The following is an 11,536-nucleotide window of genomic DNA, read 5'->3' on the forward strand; positions in this document are numbered from 1 at the left end:
ACGGCTGTTAGTGAAACTGCGACCCCAAGTATTTTAAATCGAAAGCTGACATTTTAGGTTGAAATCATATCATTCCTAATTATTATGTACGGATATATTTTAATTATTAATTTATTCAATAAATATTATAAATCTATCCAAAAAATTATAACATAACAATATCATGAATAAAAAAATATAGATTTAATTATGACATAATTAAATTTTTGGTGTCCTTATTTTAAAAAAATATTAAAATGAATTTATTGTTATGATTAAATTTTAAAAAAAAAACTAGATAGATTGAGTTCAATGTACTTTTTAATGAAATTGACATTGAATATGAGTTCAAGAAATCAAAAAATGTGAGTTGATGCTTTGGGGTTAACAGTCACCAATCACCGACGATAACAGTAAATGATGTCTGACAACGAAAAACTTTGTTGAATTAAAGGTCAATTTAATATTTTATCTAAAATTTAAAAGTTAAAATAACATTTTATCAAAAATCTGAAGGTCATAATAGTATTTTATATAAAGTTCATGAGTCAAATTAAAAATTAATCTCTTTACTAACGTATCACGTTATTAAATTAACATGAATTAATTGTACGGTGACCAAAATACAACAAACAATAATGTAATTAATCAAAAGTTAATAAATCGATAAAATGATCAAACATAACTTTATCAAGATCGATAACCAAAAGTGAACAAAATTAAAACAAAAGTAATCACTCCAATAGTTCACCTGCCGAAAATCTGATCCGTGAAGAAGGTAAAAGAAAAGAAGTTAAAGAGTGATATCGGCAAACGGTTTGGGCATCAATTTTTTGAGGTTTTAACTTTTAACAATTCATTCCTAGACGGCAAAGGGGTGAAGGGCAAATCCATAACAAGTAGAAAAGACACTAATACGTTAGCTAGCTTCTGAATTATAAAACAATATCTGAAATCTAAATCAGAGCTTCAAGTTACAGACAGAATAAAAAATAAAAATAAAAAGATGCGATACAAAAATCTCTGGGCTTTCCCCGTTCCATAGTACCAAGAATACATGTTTACCATGAAACTATGTGATTTCATCAATAGGATTTGCTGTGTTCCCCATACCTGATCAGAAAGCTTCCTATCAGCACTTATCGCCTCGACGATTAGAAAGTGCTGAAGGTTCAACTTCCCGACAGTGAAGCTCTAGTCACACTTGATGTTTCTATAGATCCTCCGTACGAACAAATTGGAACCAATATAACCTACGGCCCCTGAACATAGAAAATGAAATAGAGTATTAGACGACGCCATAAACTCCACTGCTATCTGGCACAACAATACAGAGAGTACCCAGTTAAACAGCAACAGAGATAATAAACAAGCAAACATGCACTCTTATTTCTTTTGAAGTTATAATGAAATCAGCTACTCAAACTCCAATAGAAAAACAAGAGAAAAATGCTTGATGCATCACAAAATCCTGGACGATATACAGACATTTTAGAAATTAAAAAATTTCAACCAAGGAAAACAATCAAGAAATTTTGGGAATTTTTCAAGTACACAGACACTAGAAGATTAAGGACATACTCATTTCCACTGAATATGTCATGCGAGAAAATAGTTATTTGGAATGCTCGTATAACAAAAGGGAGAATAACCTTATTTATAAAGATGAATTATTTTTATATATTTCAAAACTCACCGCAGAGAATTCCCAAACCAAGACAAAACATCAAAGTATATCCGAAGTAGAAGCTGGTTTGAAAGAAGCCCGACATCTTGGTTTTCACGTGGTAATAGTATATGGAGTACAGATACACATAGACTGCTGTTGAGGCGGCAGAGAAGAATGATGTCCACTGCCAGTGATAGTTCTCAGCATTTAGCAAGAAATATGTCCCCACAATTGTCACACAAACGGTTACAATGACAAGAATCAGGAAGACCAGCAGCATGAAGCCATACACATAATATACCTGAAGAACACAAAAATATCTAAATCATTCTACTCAAAAAACTAAGCAAATAATCAACCAAAAATATTTGATACAAATAACAGCAAATGTGGTTTAGTGCATCATCAAACAATTAAAACCAGGGAGAAAGAAGTTCACCTTGTAATTCCAGAAGGACGTGAAGATAAAATACATTTCGATAAATATGCTGCCAAATGGCAGAAGTCCTCCCATCAAAGACACCACGGAGGGGGTCAGGTACCATTTCTTCTCTGGAATGGGGCGAGGAATGGTCTTCACCCGGCATGGATTATTTGGAGCACCACTCCAGTTTCTTCCAACAACTGTACCAAGAAGGGCCAGGGGGAATGAAATGAAAGCCCAAATTACAAATACAACCACCATTGTACCAAAAGGAATGGCTGCTAGGGATCCATAAAAGATAGCGATTGTGTTCAAGATGAAACCAATCCCAAAGCACATAAATGGGAACAGACACGCAGTAAGGATCATTGACTTTATCCAACTTTTACCTGCAACAAAAGAACCCAAGCTTTTAGAATGAATGATCCATAAGTAGAGAGAACATATGCAAACGAGAATTGCTAAAGGATAAAGCACATACCCCATTGCGTGAGTACATCCCACCACTCACATAACCAGAAATGAACGATGTAAAAGCATAACACAGTATAAAAGTTGTGACAATTGCTCCTCTCCTGAATAAAATAATCAATATATAAGATTATTAATAGTCAAGAAGCTGAGATGAAATGGAAAGCAAATAGCAATGCAATTCAGAACATGAATTAAAAAACACTACGGTCAACCCTAACTATGCTATAGAAAAGAAAGACTCAGAAATACAGGGGATCCCATGAAGAGCTCCATGCATTCATGCTGACTTTATATGCATAAAACTGGGGTCCAAGAGGAACAAATATGTATGCTCTGTTGTTTACAACTCCCACGAGCTTCGAGTTCATACTAGCTTCTCAACATACCCGACATACAATGTTCCCACAATTGCCAATAAGATGACAAGGAGAACAAGCAACACTAACTGGGCTCCTGTGCCAACAACAGCAGAAAGCAGAGCCAAATTATAAGGTGGCCGGAAAACATCACCATGGACAAGTTTCCAACCAGACTCTTCACTCACATCCCTTTCCTGAAAACATAGGTGAAATAGCAAGTAAAACATGAATGTTCAGAAAACAGAAGTTTCCTTAAAAAAAGGGAAAAAGAAAGGTTCAGGTATCAGCACCAAAGTTTCCAGATCATCATCTTCCCGAGCATACTTAGCATAGTCATTTCTCAGAGTCCGCATCAAGATCATTGACACCAAACCCGTGAGGAAGATAACCATCATGAACGAATTGAAAACAGAGAACCAATGGATCTGCATATTGCAACATGTCAGGAAATTACAAGAAAACATAATAACCCAATGCAAGACTTATGAAGATAAATGAAAATTTTAATGCAGAGAAAAAAGAAAAAAAAAGGTCAAATGAAGAAGAAAGCAAACACCAATAACAGTACATACTTGATGCTCAAAAAAGGATAGTCTAAATAGACATCAAAGCGACGCGCAAAAGTGACATTAGTTGGAATCCATTTGATAGAATATGTCAAGTCTAATATTCTCCCTGCTTCCAGAGGTTTCGGACTCTCCTGAGTGAGATTGACATGAATAATCTACAAGAATGAACTGTGGTCAATAACAACAGCAGATCCAAAAATACAGAATGGAAGCATACATATATATATATAAGGAATCACAAACCTGATTCTTATTGTATTTAATAACAATATTCTTATGTGTGTAGATGACATGCTTTCCATTATCACTGTTCTTATCAGGATGCAGCTCGCCAACAAAGCCTAAAAAGTTTAAGATAAATTCTTCAGTATCAAGCCATATAAGGATTAGTGAACAGAAGAGATGGAAGAGAAAGTGGATAATGCTTACCCCATAAAGGCAGGTCATCTGAAATTCCAGCATTGCGAAGCGCAGAAACATGGCATCAACAAGAAGGCAAAGAAGAGTAAGTGCTCAATCAAAACAAGCCACCTCAACAAAATTACCCTTAAACCCTGCAATCAGCCATATCATACCAAGAGAAAGCACCTATAGATCCTCACTTTTCAGCTCTAGATACATGATTTCAAATGTATTTGTAGCTTGCATTATGCAATAATCCATAACCATACAACAACAATGGTCCGTAAGATTTTTATGGTGCAAATAAGAAAACTTTGTTTTTCTTTGCATCATGGAAAAAAAAGCCTGGGTGATTAGGTGATTGGCATAAGAGTTTGATGACTTCAGGCGAAAGACACTTTCTTAGAAATGGATCAGGGGAGGAGAAACCTTGTAGACAATTTTACCAAAGACAAGTGTGCATAAATATCATTTCCATCTATTACTGGAGTCAATGCATGTAACATGGCAGAAACTTATCCACATCCATCATCTACCCAATTCGCAACATGCATAGAGCATTTTAGGTGGTTAATTATGGAGCATGCTCCTCCGAAAGCATGAATGGCCTTAGATTTTTCACTGTCACCACAACTCCCACCCCCACAAACAGAAGCGTTCAAATCATGTTATTTTCGGTACTCATCTGACCTGCCAAGTATCAATATCTTTCTAGCTCTATTTGTGTACAGTTACTAGTTTTATTTAATACAATGAAAAGTTAAACATACCCATGAAGAATTCAAGCCAATAACTGTTCTCAATTGCATCCTCGAACTCTTTGACCTTTGCTTCATCAAGTTCCAGTCGACAAATGGTACCCTTGTCCACATTCTCTGTTGAAGAACAACCCAAGTGGAGCAAAATAAAATATTAAAGTTAAAGACATGGAAAAAATGTTATTAAAGAACTTACAACATTCAAATTAATAGTCTAGCAATGAAAAAGATGCGTACTTTGGAACTTTATATCAATTTGGCTATCGATCAGTTCATTTCCACCAAGGACCTCACCAAGACCACCCCATTTGTGAGCCGGATTAGTTCCCGGACGACAAAAAGGAAGGCTGTAATAGTTATATGTTTCTTGTGGATTGTTATACGGACCAACTTTATTCACCCATAAAGTAACTGGATCATCAGGTTGATACTGCAAGGAGTAACAAGAGGAGAGTTGATAAAATTTACACATGACAATTGAAGTAGAGGAACACAATACATTTATTAAAGAAATCTAACAACAACAACAACAAAAATCTACATATGTAATCTTAATTTCTTACTGAGAAAAAATGTGATTTTAAATTTAATACAACGAAATACACAGGAAATGATGATGGAACATTGATCTCAAGAGAGACTGGAATTCAGAATGATACTTTGAAAATTTCCATCAAGCATACAAACCCAAACAACTCAAATAAAAATTTCAAATCATCAGAATTTTTTTTGACTCAATATCAATCATCAGAAATTGTATAAACAAATTTCCAATCTACTCACCCAGGGTATTCGAGAAAAGCATGACCTTATACCTAATAAAGGACAGAAGGCTGCAAATATCAATAATATTCTTTCTCACTATTCCAGATGACGCATTTCACCAGCTATTATGGTAAAGCTTAAAACGGCAGGGCATTAATCATGCAAATACAAAGATATCAGATAGTTTCCACAATTATATCACAGTGAACTCTGTCTAACTCTTTCAAGAAGATCAGATTGAAAACCAATTAAAAAGAATAATAATTAACTCAACTAACAAAGAGCTGGAAAATGCTCAGAACTATTTTTAGACATGAACGAATGAAATTGATAAAACATCTCCATACCAGGTTCGCAACAATCTGACTTACCTTGACTGCAACTTAGCTGCCTAAACTGAACACGGAAATGATACAGTTCAAGCGTGAAGCGTGCATAACAACTTTTACATCACATGTTTCGAGCATATTGTAGATAACTTACATTAAGAAACAATACATCAGAGATCCACATTTTTTACCTGATAATGGAAACAACATAGTAACAATATTTTTTGGTATAATAAACGCCCCAAATGACACTTAAATCGCGAATTTGTTAAAATCAACGGCAATACACGAACCTAACAACTAGAAAGTGCACAGATCTGAGTTGAAATAGACGAAGAGAATTACACGAAAAAAGAGGCATATCTAAACTGTCACCGTTAGGGATAAGAGCAGAGGCAAGAGATTATACCTTGTGATCTGACTCGGAAGCGAAAACCGGAGAAATGAATAGAAAAATAAAGGCGAGAAGAGAGAATGATGACCGAACGGTGGAGAATACGGAAGATGACATGATTATCGCCCAACGATGCTCGGATCTGAAGCTAAACCGAAAGCCGCTTCGAAAAGACTATGCTGCTGAGTTCCAAGTATTATTATTTTAATTTGGCAATATAAAAAAATATTAATATTATATTCAAAATTAACTTTTTGATGTCTAAAAGTAAATTTTTAAAAATTCTAAATGTGATACGTATCAGTTAATTATTTTTTAAACGATAGATGCTTAAAAATATAATAAAAATAATTTTAAACATATATTTTTAACGAAATTTTTTCGGATATAAAAATGTCTTTGAAGACATTCTTAAGCCTTTTAATTTTACATATGGAAATAAGGGACGCTTATTTTGATTAACTTTGACTTGATAGAGATGTCGTTGGGATGGGATGGGATGGTTTAACGGATCTTGTTTTTGGTCCATAGATTTCTGCCCAAATTTGATTGTTAGCCCGCTAACCATAAACCCATCTTACTTTGTTTTTCCTCCATTCAGCTGGTTGTCTATCGTCACTAACGAATTCAAAAATATTTTTAACGCTATATACATATATATTAATAATAAAAAAAATCTATGTGCGAAGTACATAAATAAAATTTTAAAATGAACACAATAAAAAAATAGATAACTATTCGGAGGTGTTGACGTTGGAACCACATAAAGGAGCGGGAAGAAGATAAGAATTAAGCAAAACAAAAGGGTTGATGTTGGGGATAGATATGCTATAAGTGTGAGGATAATTAGAAAAATAATATTTATAAAATGATATAATTATAAAAATATTATTAAATAAGTAAATTAATCTAAATTGCTATTTAACTTTGTTAAGAATATAACAATTTATTATGTTAGCTTAGTAATTGAGTGTTTAGCATTGGCTTATGGAGATCAATGATTTAAATCTCATGAAAAGCAAATTTTTATTAAATAACTCTAATAAAATGACATCGTTTTTTGTGAGAGGGTCACATCAGCAATGGCAAGACATACAATTGTCATGTCATCATTCCATTAAGTTATTAACGACGGATTAATATTGTACTTAAAAATAAATGTTAGTGCTAAAATTGATAAAATTAAAAGTTTGATGGTATAAATGAGTTAACGCTTAAAATTCAGTGACATCTGACGTAGTTTACCCTAAAAATAAATGTATTTTAAATATAGACATTAGATTACTCATTGATAATCAATTATTAAATAAATTTTATAAATTATAAATTTGGGTAAACTAGTGACGCCCAACTACTTTTCTTTTTTTTAATAAAGGCGGCTAGTATTATTAAAACATTAAAATATAACAAAATTACAATAATGATTTACAATTATCATAAATATATAATTTTTATATTTATCTATAATATTTTAGATTATATAAGGACCACACATGAAAAATATTAAAAACTTAACCAAAAGACTCGAACAAAATAGAGATACGAACTACATCAGTAAATAAACCACAAAATGAGATTAAACTATTGAAAAGCCATCAAGAACCGTAAATCAAAGCCAAACGTTGTGAGAAAATATCTACTAATGCAAAATCGTGTATCCAAATTCAATTGAATGCTCCATAGCAAGGAATATTAACAAAAGTACAAATAAACGTCATCTTGATTAGTCGTGATGTTGTCAAATACCACTATGAGAAAACATAAATAAAAGAATGATCAAACAACTACGAAAGAAAATGAAAAACGTGTCACGAACGCATAGAAAAATGTGTCACAAAGACATAATTGATCTTATTAAAAAAACTACGACACACGACGCCGCCGGCTAAAAAAATCAAAGAAGAAAAAGTTGATATGATTTATAGAAAACGAAACAAACTCTAACCCAACTACTTTTTAAAAAGCACCACTAATATTATGGGTTGGTACCATCTTAACTATTCATCCTTAAAAAAAATTAAGGCTTAATTATAAAGTAAGTGCCCAAACTATACCACTTTCCCAAATAGGTGTCCAAACTTTTTTTTAAATAATCCAAGTGTCCAACGTTACAAACATTATCACTTTAGGTGCTTGAGTCATAACTGTCGTTAAATTTCTCCGTTAAGTGAAACATGTCATGTTCTGGTAATTTTGAAAATTTTATTTTTTTAAAATTTAAAAATGATATTATATTTATCAAAACTCTAATTTTTCTTAAATTACAAAAAAAACAAATTCCTAAAAATCTTAAATCTCTAACCCTAACCTACCAACATCATCCTTGTTGGCCACAATCACTACCGCCAACGTAGTCTTTGACATCTTCCTAGTTATACATCATTATACTTGTGATCGATTGACCGTCAGGATCGCGTGGAGTCGTAATTTGCTACGTAGGGTTCGTCGAGGTACAAACACTGATTGACCGTCGATTGGTCGCAATTTCATAGGGTTATTGATCAATGGGTGATCGCTAGTAAATGTATATTCTAAGGCAAGCAAATATGTGCAAGTGTACACAATCGATGCAAGTAATATAGTAGTAAGTTGAGTATCGTCTCCTCATAGATTGGTGGGAATTTTTGATGTTTTGCTCAACTAGAACTATGTGCCACAAGTTGGTTCAATATATTTAGAATAAAACTCACACAATCAAACTTCTTACGGAGCACTTAGGTTGGTTTTGCTATTGAGAGAAGTTATGTCATGCTAAGAATGATTTAGTGTGTTATGTTTAGGCTGCCCGATAGGATTACTAGAGTATTCTAGGACGGTTGCTACGACAATACTACTCAGTGTGAGCTAAAACCCTTGGTTTGTCAAACTGTTGTTGTGGCAATACCTCTCAGCGTAAACTATATTCTTTGCCTATCTTACTCAAGTATTTACCCCTTTTAGCTGAATAAAACCCTTTTTCTTATCTCTAAGGCAGATTAGAACCTCATCATCTCGGATTAGTTCTGTTGTTCACGTAGATCTACCCTAACTCTCTCGATATTAGACATTTATTCCTAGAAAAATGGTAATCTCTCGAAAGCTCTTACAAAGTCCAAGAATGTTATGTCGGGGCACCAGATAATATCTCAAAAGCTCTTACAATGTTAAGGCAAAATATTTAAACAGTGAATAAAACAACACTTAGAATAAAACAAACTGCATCATCATTAACAAGCAAATAACATTCAACAAAATAATAACCAACACCAAGTAAAACAGTTCATGGTGCGGTGAATATAATCCACAAATAATTCTTTTAAGTACAACCCTTAACAGGATATGAATACGAAGAACAAGGGAAGAAACGCACCCAAAATAAGAGCTCTGTTGTGACATTTTGACCACCACCACACCTGCTTCAGTGGTTGGCCTTTCTTGAGGGTCTAGTCGTTGCTCCGATAAAGCCCAAATATGGAGGTACCAAGGACGGTCGAGTGAGAACGGTGAAAAGTATAGTGTTGCAGCCACTTACTCCAAACCTAGGATATATTTTCTCCTTGATTACGTCGCCTTTTGAAAAGCTATGATGGGGTATTTATAATGGAAATTTTTAGGGTTTAATACCCTTGGAAATTTCCTAAATACCCTTATTGACATACTCATTTTATAAATGACATAGCAATTGGAAGTGGTCAATTTCCTTGATGAGGGCATGATTGCAGGTGAGGATGAAGCTGGGCAAGTGACGTTAGCAGTTCTGTTGAGCCACATCAGACTTACAAGATAAATCTTGCCTTGGCAAGAAAATTTATTCCTCTCTATCGCCTTCTTGTGTTCCTCTAGCCTTGGAGAATTGCTCTGTCTCGGCAAATAAATTTCTCCTTCGTCATTTCCTACATCAACACAACCAACCAACATGCAAATATATACTACATGCAACTAAATACAACTAAAGTGATATGTAAATGGCTTTTAGGCAAACAATAACCTAAGTAAAAATACCCAAGCCCTCGTGTGGAGCATTGTCATCAAAACTCATAAGCTCGACACATTCTTTTTAGTGATGTCTTCCTTCGACTTGATAAATTCCTCGAAATGTTCCTTAGGGACCTTTTTGTACTGCTCAAAGCGGTGATTAAATTGGGAAAAACTAGATTACCTCGGGTCCTCTTTGCTCACTTATGGATCTACTAAAAAATTATCTCACCCTATCGATTGTGTGCCCGTAGATGATTTAATGGAGTAGCATTAAGTACCACCAATATTGTTTTGTTGTGCGAGGTAGGTATCACCTTGCCTTTTAAAAAGTGGTTCCACAGTTTGGTTACTAGCTTAAGGGCTCGACAATCCACATGTTTCCGGTTGGGTGTACTCTTCAAACTTCGCCCAGCCGAACACAAATCCTCTAGTACACCATCATATGTCTCTGAATCTGCCTCGACAAGAAATTTTTTATGGTGATCCTCCATATTGTCAAACTTAAAGTAGCAGTTTAAGGCTGATGGAGTGAACCGGATGGATTTCTCTCTATCGTACACAGTGTGCTGGGATGGGTTACCTAGGTGGGCATAAAACTCTCGGACCATGGCTTGCACCAACGCCTTTGGGTGCCGGGTGAATTTCTCCCATTTATGCTTTCGGATGATGTCCATTACTTCCAGCCAAAACGGTTATTCGCCAACCTCAGGGAAGACAAAGTTATCCTCCAAGTAAACTTGTCGTTTCTGCATGGCCTTGAACTTTGCCTCAACCTCGGTGGTTTGGAAGCACTCAAAGCGTGTAGTCGTGAATGAGGCTAGAGGCACCAATATTCTTCCTCGATCAAGCCATGAGCAACATTTTTAATGAAAAAAATAAGTGATTTTTATGACAACTATGGAGGGCTTTAGGGGGTTGAAAACTCAAAGATAATAATCGAAAATATGGGGAAGAAAGTAAAAAGAGACGTGAGATGTAACATATAAAGGTAGACAATTTTAGAGGAAAAAGATGGGTAGTTGGTGGTTTCTTAAAGGTAAATTGGTAAAAATGCCTAAGGAAATGAGATGTAGTATTAAATGAGAAGATATTTGAGTTGATAAAAATTAATAAAATAAAGGAAAGAGATTTGTTTCCTTCTAAAAAATGCCGCCAAAACTAATATTCTAGGGTTTAACTTCCTTCCATGTGTGAACGTGAACCCTATGCTTCCACGTGTACCCTAACTACTAAAAGAGACAAACTAATAGATTAAAATATAAATAAACAATTGGAGCAAAATAAATAAAAAATAAAAACAAATTATTTATGTACAAAGAACAAATTATTGTTGCCTATACTAACTCTTGGGCATCGTTAAGTAACAACGCCAATTTATCACGTAAAATAGGTGCTCCATTGTACATCTTGAGTCATTGACCATTTACTTTGAAGGTAGACTCATCATTCATGTTCTT

The 11,536-nt window shown here is 34.3% G+C and overlaps 1 protein-coding gene across 1 annotated transcript; it reads right to left on the reverse strand.

Moving 5' to 3' along the window:
- Positions 1-872: 872 nt before the first annotated feature.
- Positions 873-6,323, reverse strand: LOC120204975 (transmembrane 9 superfamily member 1). The gene is made up of 12 exons (XM_039204949.1): positions 6,138-6,323; positions 4,872-5,064; positions 4,647-4,751; positions 3,904-3,921; positions 3,718-3,815; positions 3,487-3,629; positions 3,196-3,340; positions 2,933-3,099; positions 2,554-2,647; positions 2,088-2,462; positions 1,676-1,949; positions 873-1,241 (listed from the first exon to the last, which is right to left on the reverse strand). Exons 1-12 carry the CDS (start codon positions 6,237-6,239, stop codon positions 1,174-1,176), a joined length of 1,782 nt encoding a protein of 593 aa, XP_039060880.1. The 5' UTR covers positions 6,240-6,323; the 3' UTR covers positions 873-1,173.
- Positions 6,324-11,536: the final 5,213 nt, after the last annotated feature.

Source organism: Hibiscus syriacus, unplaced genomic scaffold (genome assembly GCF_006381635.1).
Source record: "Hibiscus syriacus cultivar Baekdansim isolate YM2019G1 unplaced genomic scaffold, ASM638163v2 tig00011761_pilon, whole genome shotgun sequence".
In the NCBI taxonomy this organism is placed as follows: Eukaryota; Viridiplantae; Streptophyta; class Magnoliopsida; order Malvales; family Malvaceae; genus Hibiscus; species Hibiscus syriacus.